Source organism: Brienomyrus brachyistius, unplaced genomic scaffold, assembly GCF_023856365.1.
Source record: "Brienomyrus brachyistius isolate T26 unplaced genomic scaffold, BBRACH_0.4 scaffold64, whole genome shotgun sequence".
NCBI lineage: Eukaryota > Metazoa > Chordata > Actinopteri > Osteoglossiformes > Mormyridae > Brienomyrus > Brienomyrus brachyistius.
This window is the reverse complement of record NW_026042339.1, coordinates 61,376-86,375: the sequence shown is the minus strand read 5'-3', so window position 1 is coordinate 86,375 and position 25,000 is coordinate 61,376. Positions and strand designations below refer to the sequence as shown.

Here is a 25,000-nt window from a genome sequence, read left to right as displayed (position 1 = left end):
TAGCAGGATTACGGTAATCATCCAGCCCTCGTTTTGATTGACAGCCCTTTTCCGGATGTTGGCTTAATTTCTCGGGGGATGTGACGTAAGGCTGTCAACATGCAAGATGGCGGCCCATCACAGGCAAAATGCTGCTGGGCGGAGGAAAGTCCAGGTAAATGGCTATTTTTGTAACCCTATAGGACGTAATTGGACAAATGCGTAACTCTACTTGTTTTCTAGTAATCGATCAGCATTTGGTACGGATATCTCTGCAAGTGGAGAAGGTTTTTGGGCAGTCTTTAAATGGTGTGGTGCTCGATGTAGTGCCATATTGCGTGCTAGCTAGTAGCTACATCTGTTTGATTCGTTCTGGCCGCCGGCATTTATGTATTTGGAGAGTAAGTGAAGATAAATGTAAGTCTGCGCGTTTAATGGGGCTCGTGTAGCTGTCTGGCACGGAAGCTTTAAACGGACAGCGCAAGTTGGGTGAAACTGCGGCAGTCCTTATGCGTGCACGGTGCTGTCCGTTAGCAGGGCGAGCGCCGTTAAGCATTTAGCCGCGAAAGCTAACTAGCGTCTCTGAATTAATATAATGACCGTTTTGGTTTCGATTTCTCTTTCCGTGCTTTTTTTTTTTAGAAAAGAAATCGCCCGCTTACCTCTCTGACCTGGTAACTGGCTGTGTGTATGAAGCGACTCTCTTGTAATACTCCCGTTATTGCCTTTGGTTGATTGCTTCTGAGGTTTTCACCGTTTTCAAGCTTCACGTAGATTTCAGAATAAATAAATATTTCCTAATAATATATAAATGTGTTATACCTGCAGAGTAAACAAAGTGTTAAAATCCGTAGAACGAGATTGCCGGTTAATGTCTGCTGTTTGATTCGTTATTATTTCTAACCAGAATTTTTAAATAAATAATTGATGTATAAACATGGATTTACATTTTTTTTTAATTATTTTTTATGATGCAGAGCAGACACAGATAATGTTTATGCGTGCTGTGTTTAATGTGTAAATAATGCATCTTATTGCAGGCGTCGGTCCCAGTTTGCATGTTATAAGAAATACTTGTAATACTGGACGACTGGTTTTTAGACAACTGCTCCCTTTCCTGGATAGCTAAATTCTCACAGTGGAGATAGCTATATATCATGCTCACAGATAATCTGCCACCCCCCCTTTGCTCATGCTGCACCTGGCAAGCAACCTGGTGTAGCAGGAATATGATTGAGCTTAGTTTTGGTTGGAACTAAGGAATTGATTGAGTAGTTACCACCTGAAATTGCAGCGTATGCAGAAATTTAGATGAGCTCCTATCTGTCCTCCTGCTTTCCCTGAAATAGATCACAGATTGCAGGGCACACTGAATAGCATCTCATTTGTTTAGCTGTTTTTTAAAATGTCTAATTAAGGTTGTATAATAAAGTAGTGTTATCCTTCAGTTACTGTGATTTTCGTGTGTAGGGAAGTGTTATCCTTCAGTAGTCGCATGCATAGGTTATCAGAAATTCATTGACAGAGTAGGTTGTTGATATTTGTCTTTATTGGGTCTGCCGTATAACAGAACTCCAGAAGCATGCGAAACTCTTCCTTTCTGGATGGGTGCTGCAGGTGTTTAAATGAAGAGTATGGTTTAATTGATTGCTGGTGCTTTAGACGTTTTGCCCAAAATACATTTTGCCTGGCTATAAATCGAGAGCGCCTGTCTCTTTTGGCCTCAATTGGAGTGTATTTAGTTAAAGGTGGCAAGACTTGCAGATGTCATTCTGTACACGCTGGACAACCCTCTGCCCTGGCAGGTATCGTACGTCATACGAGATGAGGTGGAGAAGTACAATCGCAATGGGGTGAATGCCTTGCAGCTGGACCCCGCCTTGAACCGCCTGTTCACCGCTGGCCGGGACTCCATCATCAGGATCTGGAGTGTGAACCAGCACAAGGTGACTTGTCGTGGGTCCCTCCGCCCCATGAATGTACAGGGAGGCCTTTTCTGCATTTTTATGGCACTATAGCAACACCGAGATCCCGTGGAGTCGGCAGACGTCTGCCGAGTCTCACCCGTGAAGCATCTTTTATATGCTAAAGTAAAAATAGCATTTTTCATGTTAACCACCAGTCGATTTGTTTGGCACATAAGACAGAATGATTACTGGTGGTAACATGTCTGTTGTGCGTTTATTCTTTCTTTCTTTTGCTTAATTCTGTTGCAGCAAGATCCCTACATAGCATCAATGGAACACCACACAGACTGGGTTAACGATATTGTCCTCTGTTGCAATGGGAAGACGTGTGAGTTTTATGGGCCTGGTTTTTGAGTCCCCCCCCCCCCCCCCCCGAGGTCCTGAGAGCCTTCTCTGCTTTAATCTGTGCTGTGACCGCAGCCTTGATCCATCTTGGCTTACGGGTTCTGTACTGCGTTGCAGTGATCTCCGCGTCGTCGGACACCACTGTGAAAGTGTGGAACGCGCACAAGGGGTTCTGCATGTCCACGTTGCGGACGCACAAGGTAAAGCGGCCTTGGCTGTGTGCCGCCGTTGTGGTGTAGATTACAGGTGTGATGCTTTTATGCCATGCGGTTTGAACTGTGATCGATTAAATCCTGCCTGTGAATTGGTCATTGAAGGTTTGGTTTGTATGTAGTTGAATAGGTAAATGAAAGGAGGTTTTGGCCAAATGTATAAAATGCATACAGAATGGGGCCCTTTCTAACTGGCAGCCCACAAAGTGCTTGGTTTATTTACAAACCTTCTTCAAAGAAAAGGAAGGATGATGGGAGGCCGCGCCTGTGTGTGCTGATCTAGATGTATGTAGGACAGGGCGTTCTCATGGCCTAGAGAGGTACTCCTGAGAATGGCTGTGCATTTCGGCCCTGCAGGACTACGTCAAAGCCCTCGCATATGCGAAAGACAAGGAGCTGGTGGCGTCGGCCGGATTGGACCGGCAGATCTTCCTGTGGGATGTAAATACACTTACCGCACTGACCGCTTCCAACAACACTGTCACCAGTGAGTACGAGCCCCTCCCCCTTTACCGCTTTAAGGGGGCAGCAGGATTCAGTTGGTTTAGGAATGGGCTATACCCCAAGAAGAATGTTTCTGTGTAATGTGACAGCCTGGGCTGTGATGAGTGCACATCAGTTCTACTGAAACATCCAAGTGTGTCTGTGTGCATGTGAGACAGACAGACAGACAAGGTTCTTTCCTTCCTACAACTAAAGCTCAGAGCCTCCCAGCTCAGTCGAAACACCATTTTGTTAACATTGTAGTTTGTTTAACCTTTCCACATAATTTCAAGAATGCGGCTAAATGAGTAGCTTTTAAATAGCTGATGAAGTCATTGCTAATTAAAAACAGCTTTTCATCGCTCTCTGGTTCGAAGTATATCACGGTGCCATTTCAAGGCCCAGTTTAACCAGAGACCAAAGCGTACGGCGTTCCCATTTACCGCTGGGGCTGAAACAAACGGGGCTGCATGGCTGTGTGTGCGTGAGGCTGCTCTGACTGACCTGCCAGCCTCATTGCTCCCTCAGCCTCCTCTCTAAGTGGGAACAAGGACTCCATCTACAGCCTGGCCATGAACCAGATGGGAACAGTAATAGTGTCCGGGTCCACTGAGAAGGTGGGTGTGCAGTCTCCTGTCTCCTGACACGTCTTCGCCCTTCGCGTGCCGTGAGCTGAGATAGTCTGCCAAGGCGTGTTTCGTCAAGCGACCGACATATTTGGCCAGACATAAGCGAATCATTAATTTCCATCTCTAGCGAGTCGCCAAAAAATGTCTCTGCCGCCGTCTCGCTTCTCTGCCGCCGTGCAATGGTAACAGCTGGGATTGCTGTCCAGTCGCCAGAGCTTCAGGCCTGGTGTTTGGGCCAGCGTTCGAGGCTATGTCTGCCTTCATATTGGCCTTTATCAGCCAAAAGCCAGCCCCCTCCATATCAAGGTCCGTTCCAGGTTTAGTCATATTTTGAAATCGCACTTTAGAGTGCTGAACGCAAGCATCAAGACCTTCCATTTAAGGTGGACTATTCATATGTGTGGGGAAAAACACCGCAGACCCCCTTAAGGATTAAGGGTTATGATTAGAAGCCAAGTGGTCTATTATGCTGCATTATCTTGCTTTATAGCTTCTGCATTATTGTGTTTAAAAGCTTCGTGTGTGGGGCAGTCAATCGACGCTCCGCTTTGTTCCCCGAATCTGCCTTTGTTTTGCCCGCTGTTCTTTGCTGGAGTCACGTAGCCGTGGTGAGGTTTCGCTATATGTGCGCATCATGGTCTCTGGAGCCTTCACTGATCAAAGCAGGGGGGTGTGCCAGTGAGATCAGTGCCTTTGGATGCTTTTAAAGGTTTTTAACAGGCTGGCAGTGGTCGTCATGCTCGGATGTGGTGATGTCAGCCAGGTAACACTGCAGAATGTCACCGTGGTCCAAGCTCGAAACCTGACCCTGAACGAGAGGGGGCTGCCCTCTGTTTTAGTCAGGCATTTAATGTCAGGCCCATGCTGAGATTACATGTTTGCTGCGTCGGTGTTCTCAAATAGCAACAAACCTGTTTTTGCTCTCGCTTTTGAACACCGTTCGTTTGAAAGCCAGGGGGCCGTCAGAAACTAACAGCAAGTGAATCAGAACCCGTTGGCCTTTCTGTGTCTAGAGTAATTTCCCAAAAATGTTTTGCTGCTTACTTTCCTCAGGGTGCGTAGGAGGTAGTTGTCCTGGGGTTAATAAAATATGGGACCCTTGGTGGGTGGCGTGCCTCAGGCCGGCGTTCTGCGCTGTCCTCATCTGTCTGCCCTGCTCTGCCTCCCCCTGACAGGTGCTACGAGTCTGGGACCCCCGGACCTGTGCTAAGCTCATGAAGCTGAAGGGGCACACAGACAACGTCAAGTCCTTATTGTTAAACAGGGACGGCACACAGGTGGGAATGCCGGTCACCTTTGGCTGTGTTGTTTTGGTGGAGACGAGGTCTGGGTGGGGCTTGTGTGGAAGTCAGTGTGCCCAGCTTTTGGGATGGCTCACTATTCTGTCTTACATTTTTAAGGTTAGAGATGGGCCGATACACATTTTCTCAGTTCCAAAAAAACAGAATTTTTTTTTTGCTGTTCCTTTTAACGCTGAGCTGAGTGCTGCCAAAATTTCACAATCAGTGAGGGCACGGACTGCTAGGAACTTCACACGCCTCTCAGTGTATGTCCTAGGATCTAACTCACGACCTTTATCCCCAAAACCATGGGAACTCAATGTTGACTGGAGGCTTTGAATGATGTACCGTACAACTGGCTTGATCGTCTGACCGGTTAGCTGGGTAAGACCATGGGACAAAACAAACCTGAGACCCATCAGTCGCTATGGAGAACTGAGGTCGTCAGATTGAGCAGAAGTTAGAAAGCTACAATCTGGGCTCTCCCTACCGTAGACCTTCAAAGAAGCCTCAAGCCTGTAATGCATGCATGTGCACTCCCTCTCCAGCTGGTATTTTAACGTACACTCACACCTTTTTATGTTAGTCTGGAGTCTCTGACACTCATTGCCAAGACTTTGCACTGAAATTTGTACAAACTGCTCTAATGGTGATATTTTGGCCAGTGTGTTCTCACCAATTCCCTCGTAGCTTCAGATTTCTCTACTCTAGAATATAACTGGTCATATCTATCGTAGAGAGCTGGCAAAAGTTGCTCAGCACAGACAGAAAGATCCATATGCTCAGTCCCATTGCTGCTCTGGACCTGTTCATCACCCTCAACTACAGGAAAGGCAAGACTCTCTTCTGGTGGTGCAGCCCCCCCCCCCCCCCCCCCCCCCCCCCCCCCAAGTAGAAGGAAATAAAACTATCTGTAACTTCACGGACTTCACGTAACAACAGGACCTGCTGTAAAATTTAGGTCCTCGTCATAACCATGCACTGCCACACTACCGGTGGCAACAGGACCTGCTGTAAAATCTAGGTCCTAGTCATAACCATGCACTGCCACACTACCGGTGACAACAGGACCTGCTGTAAAATCTAGGTCCTAGTCATAACCATGCACTGCCACACTAGCGGTAACAACAGGACCTGCTGTAAAATCTAGGTCCTAGTCATAACCATGCACTGCCACACTACCGGTGACAACAGGACCTGCTGTAAAATCTAGGTCCTAGTCATAACCATGCACTGCCACACTACCGGTGACAACAGGACCTGCTGTAAAATTTAGGTGCTAGTCATAACCATGCACTGCCACACTACCGGTGACAACAGGACCTGCTGTAAAATGTAGGTCCTAGTCATAACCATGCACTGCCACACTAGCGGTAACAACAGGACCTGCTGTAAAATCTAGGTCCTAGTCATAACCATGCACTGCCACACTACCGGTAACAACAGGACCTGCTGTAAAATCTAGGTCCTAGTCATAACCATGCACTGCCACACTACCGGTGACAAAAGGACCTGCTGTAAAATCTAGGTCCTAGTCATAACCATGCACTGCCACACTACCGGTGACAACAGGACCTGCTGTAAAATCTAGGTCCTAGTCATAACCATGCACTGCCACACTACCGGTGACAACAGGACCTGCTGTAAAATCTAGGTCCTAGTCATAACCATGCACTGCCACACTACCGGTGACAACAGGACCTGCTGTAAAATTTAGGTGCTAGTCATAACCATGCACTGCCACACTACCGGTGACAACAGGACCTGCTGTAAAATGTAGGTCCTAGTCATAACCATGCACTGCCACACTAGCGGTAACAACAGGACCTGCTGTAAAATCTAGGTCCTAGTCATAACCATGCACTGCCACACTACCGGTAACAACAGGACCTGCTGTAAAATCTAGGTCCTAGTCATAACCATGCACTGCCACACTACCGGTGACAAAAGGACCTGCTGTAAAATCTAGGTCCTAGTCATAACCATGCACTGCCACACTACCGGTGACAACAGGACCTGCTGTAAAATCTAGGTCCTAGTCATAACCATGCACTGCCACACTACCGGTGACAACAGGACCTGCTGTAAAATCTAGGTCCTATTCATAACCATGCACTGCCACACTACTGGTGACAACAGGACCTGCTGTAAAATCTAGGTCCTAGTCATAACCATGCACACACAATCGGAAAATGAAATCACATGGAGGGAAAAAATTGTTCCCATGTACGAATCACCATTGGAGCAACCTTTTGTTTACCCATTATATATATATATATATATATATATATATATATATATATATATATATAAAATGTTGTATAGATTTATACTTTATATATATTATTAATATTTTTAAATGCAAATAAAATGTGTGCCAAAAAATCTTTAATTAGGCTACTGGAAACATACATAATGTGCTGTTCCACCTCGTTTGTGTATTTTGTTTCGGGTGTTTTTGAGGCATTTGAGGTTCAATAAGAATGTCTTCCAGTAGAGCATACACAAGCAGCGAATGTGAAAACTACACCGTGTGAATCCTCACCTGGACTCCTGGAGATAACTACATGAAACCAATTGGGACTTTAAAACTATATGAACTCAAATTAATGGCAATATAAATGCAGTTTAATGTTCCCCGGTCGCCCAGAGGAGGATGGGGTCCCCTTCCGAGTATAGGTTCCTCTCAAGGTTTCTTCCTTGCTAGAGGGAGTTTTTCCTTGCCTCTGTCGCCTCAGGCTTGCTTGGTGGGGGTTCAAGCCAGTTAAATGTAAAGTGCTTTGTGACTGTTTTTAAAAGCGCTGTATAAATAAAATTGAATTGAAAAATGCCCCGTAATTTTTCTCCCACTGGCAACAGCGTGAATTACACTTTGTTACGATAGCAGCCCCTCCTGTATTGCATGTGTGCGAAACAGACCACGCTAGCGGCTCCCAAATCATTCATTGCTTTTTTTTTTATATTACTCGCATTGTCTTGTACAGTTGCGTGCATTTCCACTAGATGCTACTCCCACCTCTCAAAACTTTGTTTTTACAGTTGCTGTGCTACTAATCACTGTTAAAAGCGTAAAATACTCCCATATTGTCACCTTATCTGATTTTCTTACGCTCCTCGTACTGCAAAGGGTATGCACATGATGTCACAGCAGGCGGAAGTCACTGTGCTCACACCCACTGAGCATTCAGCTTGAATCACATCTAAGATGGGAAGGAGCGGTACTGCTTTTGATTTAGCATGACATAGGAGCTATATTTTTGAAGACTACCAAAACCAAAATTGGCAAATATCGGACGTGGATTGGTCACGTATAGCTGATTACCCAACCCGTGAAATAGGTCTGGATCCGAATATCAGATCAGTGCATCTCTGTTTAAGATACTGAACTTTCATCTCAAAACAATAGACCGTTTTCAGTCCCTGTGCACTTGGCTCTTTGAACAGCTTCTTATAAATGTCACAGGCAACTAAAATCCCTTTGTGTTGTGTTAGGATCTGTAGATCAAGTGATGATCTTCACCCTGTCCCACAAGACTTTGTTTAGGACTTAAAACTGGTTTAATCTGAGCTGACATGAATTTTATACATCATACAGCTCACTGATATAACGAGCTGCCAGCCCTAATTCTTGTGAATCTTTTGAGTCATTTTTTTCGCCAGAATCACAAGATGTATGTGAATGAAATGTTGTCTTTTCAGTGGGAGTCCCCACGCTGTGGGGCCGTTTCGAATGTTGATAAGCAGTTGACTCTACTCCTCTCCCCCGTCCCGTGCAGTGTCTGTCGGGCAGCTCGGACGGCACGATCCGCTTGTGGTCGCTGGGCCAGCAGCGGTGCATCGCCACGTACCGGGTGCACGACGAGGGAGTGTGGGCGCTGCAGGCCAATGAAGCCTTCACCCATGTCTACTCCGGGGGCCGCGACCGCAAGGTCTACTGCACCGACCTGCGCAACCCCGACATCCGCGTGCTCATCTGCGAAGAGAAGGCCCCCGTCCTCAAGGTGGGAGGCGTGGGGGGGGGGGGGGGGTCTCGGTGGGTGGGTTAGGACCGTCTCCTGTGTGTAAGGCTCCGAAGGCATTAATGCATCAGTTTGTTAGATCTGCAGGATGTTCGGAGCCTTCAGGCAAAGTCCATTTTCCCTTCTAAGTGGGAGACTGACGTGCAGATGACTGATTTTATGAAGAGCTTCTGAGGGCATTAGGGATGCATGGGCTGTTTGTACCAGACTAATTTAGCGTGTCGGGTGTAGGAAAGGTGGAGCATGCTGTTTCTGTTTTATTTTCGGTACGGGAAGGACGTCCGCTCGACTGTAAGTGGTGTCCCTTGTGGGATCGGCTTGTGGAGCCATAACGCGAAATTAAATGGAAGGGTGGAGGTTTGTGTGGATGGGGCTGGTCTTCAGAGTCCATCAGATGATACTGGATGGTAAGAAACAGTTGCGAGAGAAGATGAACCCCCCCCCCCCCCCCCCCCCCCATTAGCAGTCAGAGAGACTACTGCTCTTAATGTTTCCTCTGGACGACTGGCTGAGTGCTGCCAACTTCGCATGTAATAATTAGGTAATGGCTCATTTGTTTTGTACATAAGCTTATATTATTAAAAAAAGCTTTTTTATTGTTGCCCTTGATGTCAGTAATTTATGCTGCAATGCATTTATTAAATAAATAAATAAGCCTCGTCGGGTTATTTTCAGTTTCACGCAGAGCTTGTGTGACCCAGGGTGCCGGCTGACATGTCATGTGAATGTGTCCCCTGTGTGTGTCTCGCAGATGGAGCTGGATCGGTCAGCTGACCCCCCTCCAGCCATCTGGGTCTCCTCCACCAAGTCCTCCGTCAATAAGTGGGTAGGTGGCCTCTGACTGCACTCTTTCCCTGTGAGATGTGCGGTCTGTCTCTCAGTATGGCGGTGCTGCCTCTCTGTTTGGTGTGCGGTCTGTCTCTCAGTATGGCGGTGCTGCCTCGCTGTTTGCTGTGCGGTCTGTCTCTCAGTATGGCGGTGCTGCCTCGCTGTTTGCTGTGCGGTCTGTCTCTCAGTATGGCGGTGCTGCCTCACTGTTTGGTGTGCGGTCTGTCTCTCAGTATGGCGGTGCTGCCTCTCTGTTTGCTGTGCGGTCTGTCTCTCAGTATGGCGGTGCTGCCTCGCTGTTTGCTGTGCGGTCTGTCTCTCAGTATGGCGGTGCTGCCTCACTGTTTGGTGTGCGGTCTGTCTCTCAGTATGGCGGTGCTGCCTCTCTGTTTGGTGTGCGGTCTGTCTCAGTATGGCGGTGCTGCCTCTGTTTGGGGTTGCGGTCTGTCTCTCAGTATGGCGGTGCTGCCTCTCTGTTTGGTGTGCGGTCTGTCTCTCAGTATGGCGGTGCTGCTTCTCTGTTTGGTGTGCGGTCTGTCTCTCAGTATGGCGGTGCTGCCTCTCTGTTTGCTGTGCGGTCTGTCTCTCAGTATGGCGGTGCTGCCTCTCTGTTTGCTGTGCGATCTGTCTCTCAGTATGGCGGTGCTGCCTCTGTTTGGGGTTGCGGTCTGTCTCTCAGTATGGCGGTGCTGCCTCTCTGTTTGGTGTGCGGTCTGTCTCTCAGTATGGCGGTGCTGCCTCTCTGTTTGGTGTGCGGTCTGTCTCTCAGTATGGCGGTGCTGCTTCTCTGTTTGGTGTGCGGTCTGTCTCTCAGTATGGCGGTGCTGCCTCTCTGTTTGGTGTGCGGTCTGTCTCTCAGTATGGCAGTGCTGCCTCTCTGTTTGCTGTGCGGTCTGTCTCTCAGTATGGCGGTGCTGCTACTCTGTTTGGGGTGCGGTCTGTCTCTCAGTATGGCGGTGCTGCTTCTCTGTTTGGGGTGCGGTCTGTCTCTCTGTTCTTTGTGAAGTGTGCAGTCTGTCTCAGTATGGCACACTGGTTCTCCGGTGTGCGGTCTGTCTGTCAGGATGGCAGTGCTGGTTGTGAGGTGTGCAATCCTTCTCAGTATGGCTGTATGCAGTTTCAGCGCAGTGGTGTTTGTGAGGTGTGCATTCTCTCTCAATACGGTTGTGCTGTTTCTTTATGAAGGGTGTGGTTTGTCTCTCAGTATGGCATTGGTGGTTCTCACCGTGGTGTGTAGTCTGTAAAAGAGCATGGATTCCGGTTCTCTGTGAAGGGTGGTCTGTCTCGTATTGCAGTGCTGGTTTTTTGTGTGGTAGTGGTGGTGGGGGTATCAGTTCTATTACAAATCACAATACTTTGAAGCGGCTATTAATATTGCGGTTTGTTAAATCGATTTTTAAACATCAGTTTGAACCTGGATTCACAGAAATTTTGTTTAGCAGTGCTAATACTTGCTCAGCTGCACACAACCTGATTTTGTTAAGGGACTGACATGCGTGAGTTTGGTATGGTCCTATAATCGATGAGTGTGTCTGCGCAGAGACTTTTCCAGCACCCTCTCAATTTAAAGCCACAACTAACCGCAAGTGTGTGGACTGTAAACTTCCACTGAATATCTCTATACCTCTTCTCTGAACACTAAGAACAGTCTCTAAACAAATGGAACGGTTTACATCTTTTTAAAGCTCCTCCCTCAGGATTCATCTCCATGTTTTGCACTTTTATTAGCCTGTTAGGTACCTGACAGGCATCTGGGCCGCATCGGCAACACTGTCCTGTCACATCTTTTGAGCTAATAGCAACCGAGCACTTTGCCAGCGCCATGCTGACATAGATTCGCCTCCGATCGGATCTGGGGCTTTGGTTGGCAATCTGCAGAAACTTTAGCCAAGCAGAAAATTGGGGCTGAAATTGTGTAGCGTGAACTTAGCATTAGTTTTGTTTGTTGAGATCTGCAATCAACTTACCGGCATAGTGAGCATAATGTTTTACATGTTCAACATCTACTTGTGAATTTAGGTTTTACTGGTGTCAGGAAATGTATTTATTTGTTTCACTGCGTGTTCCACTGAATGCTGTCACCGAGAGGCATATGACAAATACGTGTACAGTTACACCCCCTGTGACTTTAAATGTAGACCTGAAATGCGCTTCAGCAACATGTTTAAAAATTGGGATACATTTCAAATAGCCAAATATATTGATATGATATCAATTCAGGTGGTCACTGCTGATTCTCACTCCTGTGTAGTGTGTGTACTCTGTCTCAGTATATAGTAAAAGGTTGTTGGTTTTCTCTGAGGTGTGGGGTCTGTCTGTCGGTGCAGTTGTTCTGGTTCTCTCTGAGGTGTGCGGTCTGTCTGTTGGTGCGGCGGTTCTGGTTCTCTCTGAGGTGTGGGGTCTGTCTGTTGGTGCGGCGGTTCTGGTTCTCTCTGAGGTGTGGGGTCTGTCTGTCGGTGCGGCGGTTCTGGTTCTCTCTGAGGTGTGGGGTCTGTCTGTCGGTGCGGCGGTTCTGGTTCTCTCTGAGGTGTGGGGTCTGTCAGTGCTGTGGTTCTGCTTACTGGTGTAGGTGATTGTTCCTCATCATAATCTGTAAGGTCACCATGCTTGTGATGCTGCAACCTCCTTTGCATAGTCAGCAGGAACATGGAAAAGGTTCTGTGTGTGTTTTCTCTAAAGCTGTAAATCAGCAGTGTTGGAAGAGATCATCGTAAATTTCAGATGATTGGGTCAGTTCTGTGGTTATATTCCCAAAGTGGCCTGAATGTGTCTTATAGAGTTTGGTACTGTGTGTTGTGCGACCCTTCCCCGGCTTAACACACCGTGTTCTCTATTCCAGTCCCTAAAGGGTATCCATAATTTCCGAGCGTCTGGTGACTACGACAACGACTGCAGCAGCCCGGTGACTCCCCTCTGCTCACAGCCCGAGCAGGTCATCAAAGGTACGTGACCTCTGCTCACTCCCCACCCTAGGAATCAGAGAGCCGGGTCCGGTCGGCTCACCTCATTGGCTACCTGGGTCGCAGAGCAATAGGGCAGGTTTTTAATGCAGCGCTCTTTATGAACTCCCTACCCATGATGCTGACTGTTTACATTTGATGAGTTTTGTAATTTGCGTCTCAGAAGCTCTTTGACACGAGCCCTCCCCCTGGCAGCATGATGTCATTTCCAAACAAGAGAATGACTCTTATCAGTCACCAGGGCTTGTTTTTAAAGATGTTGACTTCATTATATTTACCCAACACTGACCCCCTCTGTAGGGGGCGCCAGTATCATTCAGTGTCACATCCTCAATGACAAGAGGCACATACTGACCAAAGACACAAACAACAACGTGGCATACTGGGACGTGCTGAAGGTTAGTGCTACCACCAGCCGCTCTCTCCTGGAGGGTCCTGGGCTGTTGGGTGTGACCTTTGCTGACCTGCTTCCCCTGATGCTTTAAGGCATGTAAGGGCGAAGATCTGGGCAAGGTTGAGTTTGATGAAGAAATCAAAAAGCGTTTCAAGATGGTTTACGTGCCAAACTGGTTCTCCGTGGATCTAAAAACTGGGGTGAGTCACTTAGTGAAGAGAACTTGTTAAATAATGAACGGTTGGGTTGATGTCGGTGAATTGGTGCGTGTTTGTATCATTAGCAGCCATCAGTGCTGCATGACCACCTAGAAATCTACAGTAAAAGCAGCCAATCAATCAGACTCCTCTTGCTGGGAAGACTAACCCTGAGTGTTTGCACGCTTTGGAAGGATTTCTTGCAATTCTGCTTCGCTTGCTATTATTTAATCCTTTCACATTAGACTGAGACGCTTTTAAAAAGCTGTTTATTCACGTTGTGAAATGGAAGTATGGATCCAGATGTTTCTGATTGATCCAGATGCTGACAATCACCTTGGACGAGAGTGACTGTTTCGCGGCATGGGTCTCCGCTAAGGATGCAGGGTTCACCAGTCCGGATGGTTCCGACCCGAAGCGTAAGTCCCCTGTGCCCGCCTGAGACGGCCGTCTCCCATCGCCTCCGCCGAGGTGCTTTTGTCAGATGCCAGCTGAAGGGTGGGTGCATTGAAACATTAAGGAATAAAACGCTGTGTTTATTTCTAGTGAATCTGGGTGGCTTGTTGCTCCAGGCTCTCCTGGAGTTCTGGCCAAGGACACACATAAACCCCATGGATGAGGAGGAGAATGAGGTCAACCACGGTAAGGCAGCTTCCCTCGCGCCGCTCTCGGTCACGTAGGCGGCCCCCGCCCCGGCGAAGGCACCTCTCGTCCCCTTCATTTCCTCCCCTTCTTCACTCGCGCAGACCTGCAATGCGGGGAGGATATCACGCGCCACCCTTTGTTCCTCTCTCCCTCTCTCCCTCTTTCCCGAGAGGCCGTTTTCTGAAAACGGATAGCAGGCCATGCCCAGGGTGGCCGGGGGAAATCTGAAGTATAGAGGTATGCGTGATGAGATCTTTACTGATTTTCCTCTCAGTTAATGGGGAACAGGAAAACCGGATACAGAAAGGCAACGGGTACTTCCAGGTTCCACCACACACTCCCGTCATCTTCGGAGAGGCCGGAGGGAGAACCCTCTTCAGGTGCGTCTGTCCTTCAGGCAACCTGGGCGAGTCCCTGCCCCAGCTTGGAAGCCCTATAGTCACGGTAACGCCCCACCCCCACCTCTCTGCAGGTTGCTGTGCCGGGACTCTGGAGGTGAGACGGAGTCCATGTTGCTGAACGAGACGGTTCCACAATGGGTGATCGACATCACAGTGGACGTGAGCCTCAACACGGAATCGCCGGCAGCCTCTCCCCTGACGTTCAGCGTATCAGTGCTGTGATGCGCATTAAACACCCATAACCTTCTCCCTTCTCCTTTCAGAAAAACATGCCGAAATTTAACAAAATCCCGTTCTACCTCCAACCTCACTCCTCCTCTGGCGCAAAAACCCTAAAGAAGTATGTTGCCTACTTTCCTTTTCAATCGTTGCATATTTTTGCTGTGTTGTATTTTGCATGTTGGTCATCACTGCTGCCTGTGACTTGGTCCATGCCACTGTTCTTATGTAAAACTAAGACTGTTCTAGACCAGTGTGTTTCAGTCCGCTCCTTGGAGACCCAGAGCCGGTCCACGTTTTTGCTCCCTCTAAGCTCAGTGTCAGACAGTCCACATTTTGAGTAAAACCGTGGACCGTCTGAGAGTCCCCAAGGACCGAATAGGGAAACATTATTCTTGACCAGCTCTCTCGCTGTGACCTCTTTATGATCTTTTGAACTCCTGCCGATGGACTCACGGGAGTCATGACCCGACAGGACAAGTGCCTTTCAGGAGTCGGCACAGTCATTGCTTAAGGTCCGGTTTAGGAATTTACTACCTAGAAAGGACATCAAGAGGCTTCTGCTCTCGCCAGGGACCGTCTGTCGGCCAGCGACATGCTGCAAGTGCGGAAGGTGATGGAGCACGTCTACGAGAAGATCATCAACCTGGACAACGAGTCCCAGACCACTAGCTCGTCCACCAACGACAAGCCCAGCGAGCAAGAAAAGGAAGAGGACATGGCCGTGCTGGCTGAAGAGAAGATCGAGCTGCTCTGCCAGGACCAGGTGGGTCTTCTCGCCCCCCTATCCGAGCTAGGGTCACTCTGCTTTTCCCACCTGCAACACCCCCCCACCCGCAAGCTGTCTCTCGTGGTTTGGGTCCAAACGGGATCTCAGCGCCCATCCTGGCTCCCTCCCACAGGTTCTCGACCCAAACATGGACCTCCGAACAGTGAAACACTTCATCTGGAAAAGTGGCGGGGATCTAACGCTCCACTACAGACAGAAGTCGACGTGAGCCTGGGGCATGGACTCGATGCCCGTCAGCAACCTCCATCGCCACCTTGGACTTCCAAACCATCAGACCGGCCCCTAGAGGCGGGGGGCCTGTTTGACCTTGTGTTAGATATTACTGTCAATGGCCAGGCCTATCCCCACCTGTAACTGTCCTGGGGAGTAGATTCATTCTGTAACATAGGAACATTGTAGAAAATCCAACACAAAAAAGTCACCATTCTCCAGTTGGGCCACGCTGCAGAAGACAGGGGGGTGTGGCCTGTATTGTGCTGTGTACAGTAGGTGGATTTAATCAAAATAATACCCAGGATGTTCTGAATTTTTATTATTTTATTTTTCTTCCTTCTTTTCCCTTGTTGGTTTCCTCCTCTGTAAGCAAAGCGTGGACTTTGCTTCACCCGGGTGTGTCCATTTTTGCAGGAGGCCATGTTGGTGTTTGTATGCATCCTTGCTTGGTGACGTTAATGGTAAATTGTATTGCCCCCCCAGTACATTCCAGTAACTTGCCCGTTTCCAATTACCTGTTTTGTATTTGTGGTTTTTTTTTTTCAGGTGGGGGGGGGGGGAGGGGGTTTACGATGGCGACACTCAGGCAACAACTGCTAAACAATCAAGAATTTGGTCCAACAGCAGGTCCCAGTGTTTTCTGCATAACCTCTGTAGGTTCTCTGAACTTCCTTTCCCCCCCCCAGAAAGTCTTTGTTTCTCTTCCCCGATCTGAGTAGCCCTCATTTTTCATTTTACAGTAAAACTGTTCAAGCACTTGTGGAGTTTCTTACAGGCTGACAGTGTCTTCCCTCACCCCTGACCTCCTGGTTGTTCTCTGGTGGTGGTATATATGGGCACAGAGGACCTATGGCTGCACTTTAAGTCCCTGCCAAACATTCTCGCCTGATAGTAGCTGCAGGAATTAGCTTCTGTCTGCGCCAGATGGAAAAGCATCGCAAAGCTCGGTCCCCTGTTTTAGCTCTGGGTCTCCCCTGCCCCCCTCCTTAAAGCAGCACAACTTGGCTGTCATCTGTGAATTACAGTGTATATAGCGACCATCAGCATCGCGTGCACGGTGTTCTAGATGCGTCTGTCTGCTCCTGCAAGTTTGGAAAAACACTCCTTTCCCCCCTTTTCCCTTCGCTGGTGGGATCCGTTCAGAGTTATTTTGCTAAATCAGTGCAAGTGACAATGTGCTCAAAGTACTGTGTACAATGTTACGGAGATGAAAAACACCCAGAATGCAGAGAGGCTGCTCCAGGAACCGGGTTGTCTAGTCTTGACACATTAATCACGACGTTTGTATAATAATATTTCAGCTGAAGAAAAGAATTTGGATCCAAAAATAATTTTCTGAGTGACATCTAGTTGTACAAGCTGTATATGAAGAGAGTGAGTGTGTGTATATATACAGTCCGAGATGCCATAACCGTGTCCCTGTAATATTTATCTCCCTCTGTTGGTTGTAACTATATATGTAGCATATTTTGATTTAATTACTGCTTAATAAATTGGCCATAATAAAACAAGTTTTTCCCCCTTTGAGTATAATGACTGGTGTATGATTTGGAAGCTGTCCTGTGTTTCATGCTGATGCACACACCCTCCTTCCCCACTCTTACGGCCTCTGCTGCCTGGGATCAGCGTCAAGCTCCCTTGTGACCGTACCTAAGATCCGTTTGATTCTTGTGCGTAAAAAATCTTCTATGTGACATCTCAGTGATACTTTCGCAACAGCGCACCCAGAAAACTAGAAACCTTTTATTTTAGCACACAAACAGAAATCTGACCCACGCTTTCGAGTTCCAGTGTTAATTTGCTTTCTTTAAAAGCCTTCAGACATACATTAAAATTCATTCACAAACAAGTGAGAGTGAAAATGACAATTCAATTTAAAGGAAAGATTAACATTTTTTTGAGGGAAAAAAAAAGTCACCTTTGCATGAATTCACACATACGTACACAATGATGTCTAAAAAAACCATTATAAATTACGCAAAAAATAAAATCAGCAAATTAAAATGACTACAGAAAAAAACACATCAACCATTAGTAGTAATGCCATATAAAATATGAGCAGCGCTGGCTGATAGATTTACACCAAACTTACAGTCCATCTGATCTAATTGCATAGATGTGAAAATGACCTTCGGTGTTGCCAATGCGATGTACAATTCAGTAAGGACACCCTGCAATGCTGAACAGCGTTTTAAACTTTGCATATTTCGGGATCTGCGATATGCATAATTCAGCGACGTGGGCATCTAGCAGTAGCGTGTGCATCACAAATAAAGATCAGAAAGTGCGCTTGGCCGGAATGTCATGCAGAAATCTCGACCGGTTCGGCACTTGGCAAAAAGCGGACCACTTTTAGTTTGTGTGTAGTGTTTACGAAGAAAATGTTTTTTTTTTTTTTGAAGAACATGACACCTTGCAGCTTTTATTCAGCGTATGACCATATTAAAAAACGATTTCAGGTAGAAAACTTCCATCCGGAATTGTGCAAGTAAATTAAGAAAGTCGTATTAGAGATCAAACGAGCTCATCTACTCAGTTTGTTCCCCAGTATTACTATCTTTGGCTTACTGGCGTGAGAAACTCAAATGAGAGTCACTATTTTTGCACTTTAACAAATGAGAGGCGAATGGATCATTTCTAGTAGATTAATGCAAATGAACACATCTGGCATGTAGAACTTGAAAGCCCCATATTAATGTTAAGCTGTTTAAAAATGCGATTTCACCACATGAATTGTGTTTACATTCAAATTCAAAAGGTATGAGCAATCATCACCAATTGTTACTATTTAGCTCACTGATTACTGAATAAAAACTGTAGAAACAATAGTAGTTTTTCCCATCACAATAACATTTGCTTTGTCAAATGTAACAACCTGCATAAAATCATGTAACTTGCCCTTCACCCCAAAGCCAAGCACAATTTTTTGGGATCTTTGACACGTAATCAACACGTCACGCTCCTCCCTCCATCCAAGAAGCTCCACAGACTGACCGCGGCTTGGCAGTGACCACACACCTGCTTACCGCAGATCCGAGTCCGCGGTCTGTTCGTGGTCTCCAGAGCCCTCGGTGTCTGGGTCAGCCAGATCAGATGGTGCCGATACCTCAGTCTGTTCAGGAGCATGTGTGTCCAGCAGGGACAAATCAGTTTGCAGGAGGGCGGGGTCTTCTGCTTGCTCTGCCACGCCCTCTGGAGGTTCCGGCAAGGCCGACGTACTGTCTACCAACTCTTCTAAAAGCAAGGAGTGAAGAGGAGGAGAAGAAAGGACATGGGAGCCGAGAGCTGGAGCCCGGGTCACGGACCCCGCGGACACGACTAGAGGGACTCACCAATGCCAGAGATGTTCCCGCCTTCATCGTCATCCACGAGCAGAGCTGTGCTGGACACGTCGACCAAGGACACCGACAGGTCCAACCTGTCGGTCATGTCATTCAGCTCCGTGACAGTAAACTCCGACGGACTGGTGAAACTTGCAGGGGACGAAACGATTCCTGAAATAAAGGAAGGCCAAGGATTAAGCTGAGCTAAATCACAATGCCTCACACCCAGCTCAAAGAATACACACTTCTAAATTACAGCTGGACAGTATTATGGCACCCTGTTGCAGCCATTGATTCTGACAGGAAATACATAAATTAAATATGTAAATGTATAACATATAACATGTAAACATATAGAAAGTATTTGTTAAGTGTTAAAGCAGATCAATTTAGATGAGGTTACTAAACAATGAATTTGTTTCTGTTGACTTTAAACTTAGGGCTGGTCTGTATTGGCCACAAATACTCGACATGGCTGAAAGTGAGGCGGCGGATTTAAATTTGGTTGAGCAAATTTAATTTAATTAAATTTAATTAAAATGTTGGGAAGGGAGAACATGGTTATATGCAATTTTTTGACCACTTTAAGTTCACTTTAAAATCGTTTTGATTGTTTTGAAATCATTTTCATTTTGTTACAAGATCGGTTGAATTTACATGGCTGTTTGATTCATGGTTTAGTTTGGAACAATAAATAACTTTAGTACAAATATCATCTGGTGGAAACGCATACAGAATGACCATGGCTTTTGTTCGGACACCCAAAAAGAATATTTCTGTTTCTACTAAGTGAAAGAAATGTCACAGGAAGGTGTCCTGGCTTCCTGAATACAACGCACCTGGATCCATAATCCTCTGAAGTGGGGGGGGCATATGGGCATCCAGGATACCCTCTGGGAAGCCCATTTCCTCCAGGGCTGGCACCCTTGGCACCTGTACCGGGGCATCCATCAGGGAAACCTGCAGGGAGAGAGAGAGAGAGAGAGAGAGAACCAAACTTTGGGCCAAGAGCCAACGTGCCATTGAGTGCAGTGGTCATGTGACACTCAAAAGCAGAAGGCGTTATACCTCAGTATATCCACTGGGGGGCAGATCCATGGAGGAGTTTCCTTCAAAAGCAGGAGGAGGAGGGGGAGTAGGAGTGGATTTCCCAGTATTCGCAGTACCAGGACGGCCCGGAATGCGATGCAAGTATCCGTATCCAATCCCGCACCCTAGACTGGAGAGAGCGAGGTCGTCACGGCCTCCTCTCGGGGCGACCACATGGGGCGGTACTGACCCCCCGCAGATACCATGAGGTCGGGCGCATACCTTCCCTCTCCACCCCAGGCTCCGTTGGGCGTGACCACCACCTCCCTGCAGCAGTCTGTCTCTGTGCTGTACACCAACAGTTTCAGGGCTTTCCCCTCGTAGAACTTGACAAGGGAGAAGAAGTCCTCGGACTGTAGGGGGCGACAGACGTGCGATGGCATGGAATGCAGGGATTTCAACGGAATTAACCAGTGACATCATGGCAACCACACTGCGATGTAAGTGTGTGTACAAAAAACAGACTAACAGCAGACACTTCAAGATAAAAATTCTGTGCTGAAAATAATAATAAAAAAGACAAGGACAACCATTGGGGTTATCATGCAATGAGCAAATCAGTTTGCAGTGATCCCCGCTATATTGTGCATCTTTCCCCGACGCATAACAGTTCGCTGCAATGTGTACATACTGGTGCAGTGGTTAGCACTGTTGCCTCACACCTCTGGGACCCGGGTTCGAGTCTCCGCCTGGGTCACATGTGTGTGGAGTTTGCATGTTCTCCCCATGTCGCAGTGGGGTTTCCTCCGGGTACTCCGGTTTCCCCCCACAGTCCAAAGACATGCTGAGGTTAATTGGACTTGCTAAATTGCCCATGTGTGCATGTGTGAGTGACTGGTGTGTGAGTGTGCCCTGTGATGGGCTGCCCCCTGTTGTTCCCTGCCTCGTGCTCATCGGCTCTGGACCCCCTGTGACCCAGGAAGATAAGCGGTTTGGACAATGGATGGATATACATTATATATTATTGTTATTATGTTACTCACATCCTTAGCCCGACATCCACATATCCTATGTATTACAAAGTGTTTTAATAAATTTGCATGTGTTTAAAGCGTGCGGGAGGGTTCTAAGAGTATTATATAATATATATATATATATATATATATATATATATATATATATATATATATATATATATATATATATATTTTTTTTTTTTATTATTATTTTTTTTTATTATATAGTCTTTCTGTATAGCGGATGGGCCTGGAACGTAACTTCCGCGATGGGGGGGGGAATCACTGTATAGGAAATTTCGGGAAAATGAGGCACTTAAAATGGTGGAAAAAACTGCTCAGTGTTACTAAATCAAACCAGTTTCTGTTTCATGAACCGCACCATTTAACCGCCAAATTCTGATATACGATCTAATGACAACAACGCCCACCTGTGGCTACGCCGTGATGGACTGTCTGAGCCAAAGCTCCCCCGGAAACCAGCCCCAGAAAGGGGGCATGTGAAGTAATTTAAAAAGAGGGGCAAAGCAAGGACTGGATGCTTCACGACCGTGTAAGGAAAAGGCCTTGAGGATGCAACTTGCTCTAAAACAGTGTTTCTCAACCAGGCCCTCAGATGGTCCACATTTTTGCTCCCTCAGTGCCCAACACACCTGTACCAGGTGTAGTGTGCTCTGGATTGATTGGTTCAGGTGTGCTGGAAGCTGGAATAAAGCAAAAATCTCATATAGTTTGCGAATCAAGCAAAATCGCTCTTACGTCCTGCAAGACTTGGTCGGCTCCGACGATGTAGTCCGTGTGGGCCTGAAATCCTGCCAGGGCAGCCGGGGAATTCGCTTCCACGTCCTTTGGAGGTATAAAATGCATCCCGTTCAGCCTGGTGCCTTTAACACACTGCTTTCTTAGTGTATTCATCAAACAGGCCAAGTAGATTTGATTCCAAGGATCCACTTTGGCTCGTTTGTGCACCAGCTACAAGAGGGCGAGGTCATAGGAGAACAGCGCCACCGCGTTCCGACTCACCAGGACGTGCCAGACGTTTTCATTGGCTCCCTGGAAACTGCAGAAGCGGACGCTGGCCCCAAGCAGGCCCTGGCCGCCCCACATGTTACTGGGCACCACCTCCAGCTCACGGACCCTGGTGGTCTTAATGCTGTAGACCTCCATCTTCACCGGCTTCTCCACGTTGGCCTTCAGCAGGTCCTTCAGCATGTCGTTCTCATGATTCTATAAAAGGAGCCCCAGTTCATCCAGAATTAAGGAAGCCTATTTGCACAAGCCTGGGGAGTGGGGGGGCTGCCTCGAGTCCCATTCCTCTGAGGGAATGGATTATGAAGGAAACCTTCACAGTCCCAAAGTCCACCTCTCGGATGATAGAAATTCATATTCTATCTAGTGCAATTTTGTCATAAGAACATAAGAACTATACAAACGAGAGGAGGCCATTCGGCCCATCAAGCTCGCTTGGGGAGAACTAAACTAATAGCTCAGAGTCGTTAAAATCTTATCTAGCTCTGATTTAAAGGAACCCAAGGATTCAGCTTGCACTACATTATCAGGAAGGCTATTCCATACTCTGACTACACGCTGCGTAAAGAAGTGCTTCCTTAAATCCAGCTTGAAATGTTCTCCCGCTAATTTCCACCTATGGCCACGAGTTCGTGTATTTAAACTAATGCTGAAGTAACTATTTGGTTGAACAGCATCCAAACCTGTTAGAATCTTATATACCTGGATCATGTCCCCCCTCAATCTCCTTTGCTTGAGACTGAACAGATTTAGCTCAAGTAACCGTTCCTCGTATGACATTCCTCTAAGACCAGGAATCATTTTTGTGGCCCTACGCTGCACCTTTTCTAAGGCCACAATGTCCTTTTTAAGATATGGTGACCAAACCTGCACACAATATTCTAGGTGAGGTCTCACCAAGGAATTGTATAATCTTAGCATTACCTCCCTTGACTTAAACTCCACACACCTGGAGATATACCCCAACATCCTATTGGCCTTTTTTATTGCTTCCCCACACTGGCGAGAATGGGACATGGAAGCATCAACATACACACCAAGGTCATGTTAGGACTCAAAGCAGTTAGCCTTTATACTGTATATATTCTTTAATTCATGATATGCAACAACAGACGCTAAAACGTTCTGTAACTATAACCAAGGACAACGGGATGTTTCACATACCAGTCTGGTATTCCCAATTGATATTATGAAGTCGAAAAACGGCTCTAAACCGGCTCTCTCTGCAGGCGAGTTCTCCTGTATCTTTAAATGAGGAAAAAAAGAAATTCCCTTGAAAATGAGTTGTCATTAGCGACCAGGAAATAAAAATAAAACAACTGGCATGTACTTTTGTAGGCTATACAATTGCTGCAACTAATCATTTTAACCGGATTAACTAGAATCACTCAAAAGGTCAGCGGAATACTTAGTTTTTACGTAATAGTAGGCTTTTAACGTAATAGTTAAAGGATCAGAAGATTCGATCTGTAGCCAAAGTTGAACTGGTGTAGTTAATGTAACATTAAACCATGCACAGATATTTAATCGCCAGTCTTCAAGTAACTGCGCATGTTTACCGCAGCGCCTTGAAAGAGACTCAGAAATGACAGCGGATCGCGGGAACCCGGGAAGGGCGGCTCTGAGGCGTTCAGAATCGACGGGACAAGTTAATGGGGGTTGGAAAACAGGTTGTCTGCTGCCGTATTACACCATGCAGGCACTATTAACCACTGATACGTTTCAATAAATGGCAGCGGTCTATACAATTCCTACGCTCGATCGTCTATGATGTGATTAAGTTGCTTTAATATCAATTAATCACATTTCCACACGTATCATTCTTAAAGCAAAGGATCAAGTGCCACCTCATCAGTGGGCAGGCCTTGGCGAGGCGCGCAACTCTCATAAATCTACCTGTCGTGCGTAAAATACGCGGGAGAAAAAAAGCCATCATTACCCCGTGTACGTGATATCCATCCGTACCCCCGGCCGGAGCTTCTGAGCTCTGCGACAAACCCATGACCGATGCCGGTGAAATCTTGCAGGCGTCCCGGAGAGCATAGAGCGTACATCAGCGTCCCAGAGCCATGATGCCGGTGTAACCCCGGCGCCCAGGCCAGAGTAGCAGAGCGACATCCCGGAGCACGTCGATCGCCGGGTAACACAGTAACACCGCTTTAAAAATAAACAGATACGCTGTAATATTATCAGGCACTATGCGATGTTGCCGCGGTTAGTTAACTAGATACATTTCGATTACGAATAGTTCTCATTCATATTAACATATTAAGGCTTATACTTACAAATAAGAGGTATTGCGTTAGAGCCGATCTATTTTTTTTTTTTTTACAAATTGTTTAAGCGGCAAATAAATCTGAATGATAAACTATGACACGTGTATGTTATATCTAGTGTAAAATGCAATGCATGTTACATTACAAAGTGCCGTCGTAAGACTTCTTAATCACTATACGAAATAGACTGACCTGGTTAAAACGTGGCGCGTTCGTTACCGAAGCAGAAGAGGGAGACATTACGCCTTGTGAAGCCTGAACCCCAGCATATAATTATATGACAGAGAGAGAGAGAGCGAGAGCGAGTACTCCTCGGAAAATGGTTCACACAAAACAACTAAATATACTACAGCTTTTAATAAGACCGTCATGGGATTTAAATGAAAGTGCGGTGTAATTCATCAGTAGCCCTGCAAAGGATGCTGTTCGGAAAACAATTTACAGAGAAGATCTAGCTGCACATTAATTAGAATTGGTGTCTGATAAGACAAACGGGAGTGAGACACGCTGAGCACAGGAATAAGCACTTCAACGTTAAGTCACCATGCGGATTCTGGTGCCAAATTCTTATCTCTAAGATTATTATTCTCAAACCATGCTGATGCTGCACAAAAAAAGTTGGAAATGTTGGAGCTTAACTGTTTATTTAAATGTAACAAGCTTTCCACTTGCAGTATACTGCAATGCTATGATTATCCCAATCCAGTTCGCCTCTAACAACGCCGGCTTGGCCAAGCAGAGTCGCCCTCAGGTCTGGATTATCGGG

The 25,000-nt window shown here is 46.8% G+C and overlaps 3 protein-coding genes and 1 long non-coding RNA gene across 8 annotated transcripts; 3 read left to right on the top strand and 1 right to left on the bottom strand.

Moving 5' to 3' along the window:
- Window positions 1–81: 81 nt before the first annotated feature.
- Window positions 82–17,088, top strand: LOC125725329 (WD repeat-containing protein 48). Its single transcript, XM_049002174.1, has 19 exons — window positions 82–154; window positions 1,785–1,925; window positions 2,196–2,274; window positions 2,409–2,491; window positions 2,861–2,990; window positions 3,515–3,603; window positions 4,791–4,892; window positions 8,672–8,896; window positions 9,666–9,740; window positions 12,582–12,684; window positions 13,003–13,100; window positions 13,189–13,296; window positions 13,616–13,712; window positions 13,840–13,935; window positions 14,213–14,318; window positions 14,411–14,498; window positions 14,603–14,679; window positions 15,132–15,324; window positions 15,461–17,088. The coding sequence occupies exons 1-19, from the start codon at window positions 107–109 to the stop codon at window positions 15,554–15,556; spliced, it is 2,034 nt and encodes a 677-aa protein (XP_048858131.1). The 5' UTR covers window positions 82–106; the 3' UTR covers window positions 15,557–17,088.
- LOC125725330 (uncharacterized) lies at window positions 6,212–7,068 on the top strand. Its single transcript, XR_007387438.1, has 4 exons — window positions 6,212–6,360; window positions 6,424–6,738; window positions 6,865–6,990; window positions 7,054–7,068. It is a non-coding gene; the product is annotated as an uncharacterized LOC125725330 (long non-coding RNA).
- LOC125725328 (uncharacterized) lies at window positions 9,750–12,575 on the top strand. Of its 5 annotated transcripts, none has more exons than XM_049002173.1 (2): window positions 9,750–12,044; window positions 12,225–12,575. In XM_049002173.1, exon 1 carries the CDS (start codon window positions 9,776–9,778, stop codon window positions 10,823–10,825), a length of 1,050 nt encoding a protein of 349 aa, XP_048858130.1. In that variant the 5' UTR covers window positions 9,750–9,775; the 3' UTR covers window positions 10,826–12,044; window positions 12,225–12,575. The 5 variants fall into 5 exon arrangements, with proteins under 5 accessions (XP_048858130.1, XP_048858129.1, XP_048858126.1 ...); XM_049002172.1 differs by having other exon boundaries at window positions 12,180–12,575; XM_049002169.1 differs by having other exon boundaries at window positions 12,135–12,575.
- A 195-nt stretch (window positions 17,089–17,283) lies between the features above and the next one.
- Window positions 17,284–24,115, bottom strand: LOC125725327 (Golgi reassembly-stacking protein 1-like). The gene is made up of 9 exons (XM_049002167.1): window positions 23,898–24,115; window positions 23,123–23,203; window positions 21,953–22,156; window positions 21,689–21,775; window positions 20,196–20,326; window positions 19,953–20,103; window positions 19,724–19,844; window positions 18,894–19,055; window positions 17,284–18,795 (listed from the first exon to the last, which is right to left on the bottom strand). The coding sequence occupies exons 1-9, from the start codon at window positions 23,958–23,960 to the stop codon at window positions 18,584–18,586; spliced, it is 1,212 nt and encodes a 403-aa protein (XP_048858124.1). The 5' UTR covers window positions 23,961–24,115; the 3' UTR covers window positions 17,284–18,583.
- Window positions 24,116–25,000: the final 885 nt, after the last annotated feature.

What these genes read in the sequence shown, in the direction of transcription:
- LOC125725328 (XM_049002173.1), top strand. Translation starts at nt 9,776, where the DNA reads ATGTGCGGTCTGTCTCTCAGTATGGCGGTGCTGCCTCTCTGTTTGGTG.
- LOC125725327 (XM_049002167.1), bottom strand. Translation starts at nt 23,960, where the DNA reads ATGGGTTTGTCGCAGAGCTCAGAAGCTCCGGCCGGGGGTACGGATGGA. An exon ending in CCGACCAAGTCTTGCAGGAC is followed by an intron (nt 20,327 to 21,688) that starts GTAAGAGCGATT and finishes CGCCCCCTACAG; the next exon opens with TCCGAGGACTTCTTCTCCCT. An exon ending in CGGGAACATCTCTGGCATTG is followed by an intron (nt 18,796 to 18,893) that starts GTGAGTCCCTCT and finishes CCTTGCTTTTAG; the next exon opens with AAGAGTTGGTAGACAGTACG.
- LOC125725329 (XM_049002174.1), top strand. Translation starts at nt 107, where the DNA reads ATGGCGGCCCATCACAGGCAAAATGCTGCTGGGCGGAGGAAAGTCCAG. An exon ending in AGTCCTCCGTCAATAAGTGG is followed by an intron (nt 9,741 to 12,581) that starts GTAGGTGGCCTC and finishes TCTCTATTCCAG; the next exon opens with TCCCTAAAGGGTATCCATAA. An exon ending in GGATGGTTCCGACCCGAAGC is followed by an intron (nt 13,713 to 13,839) that starts GTAAGTCCCCTG and finishes GTTTATTTCTAG; the next exon opens with TGAATCTGGGTGGCTTGTTG.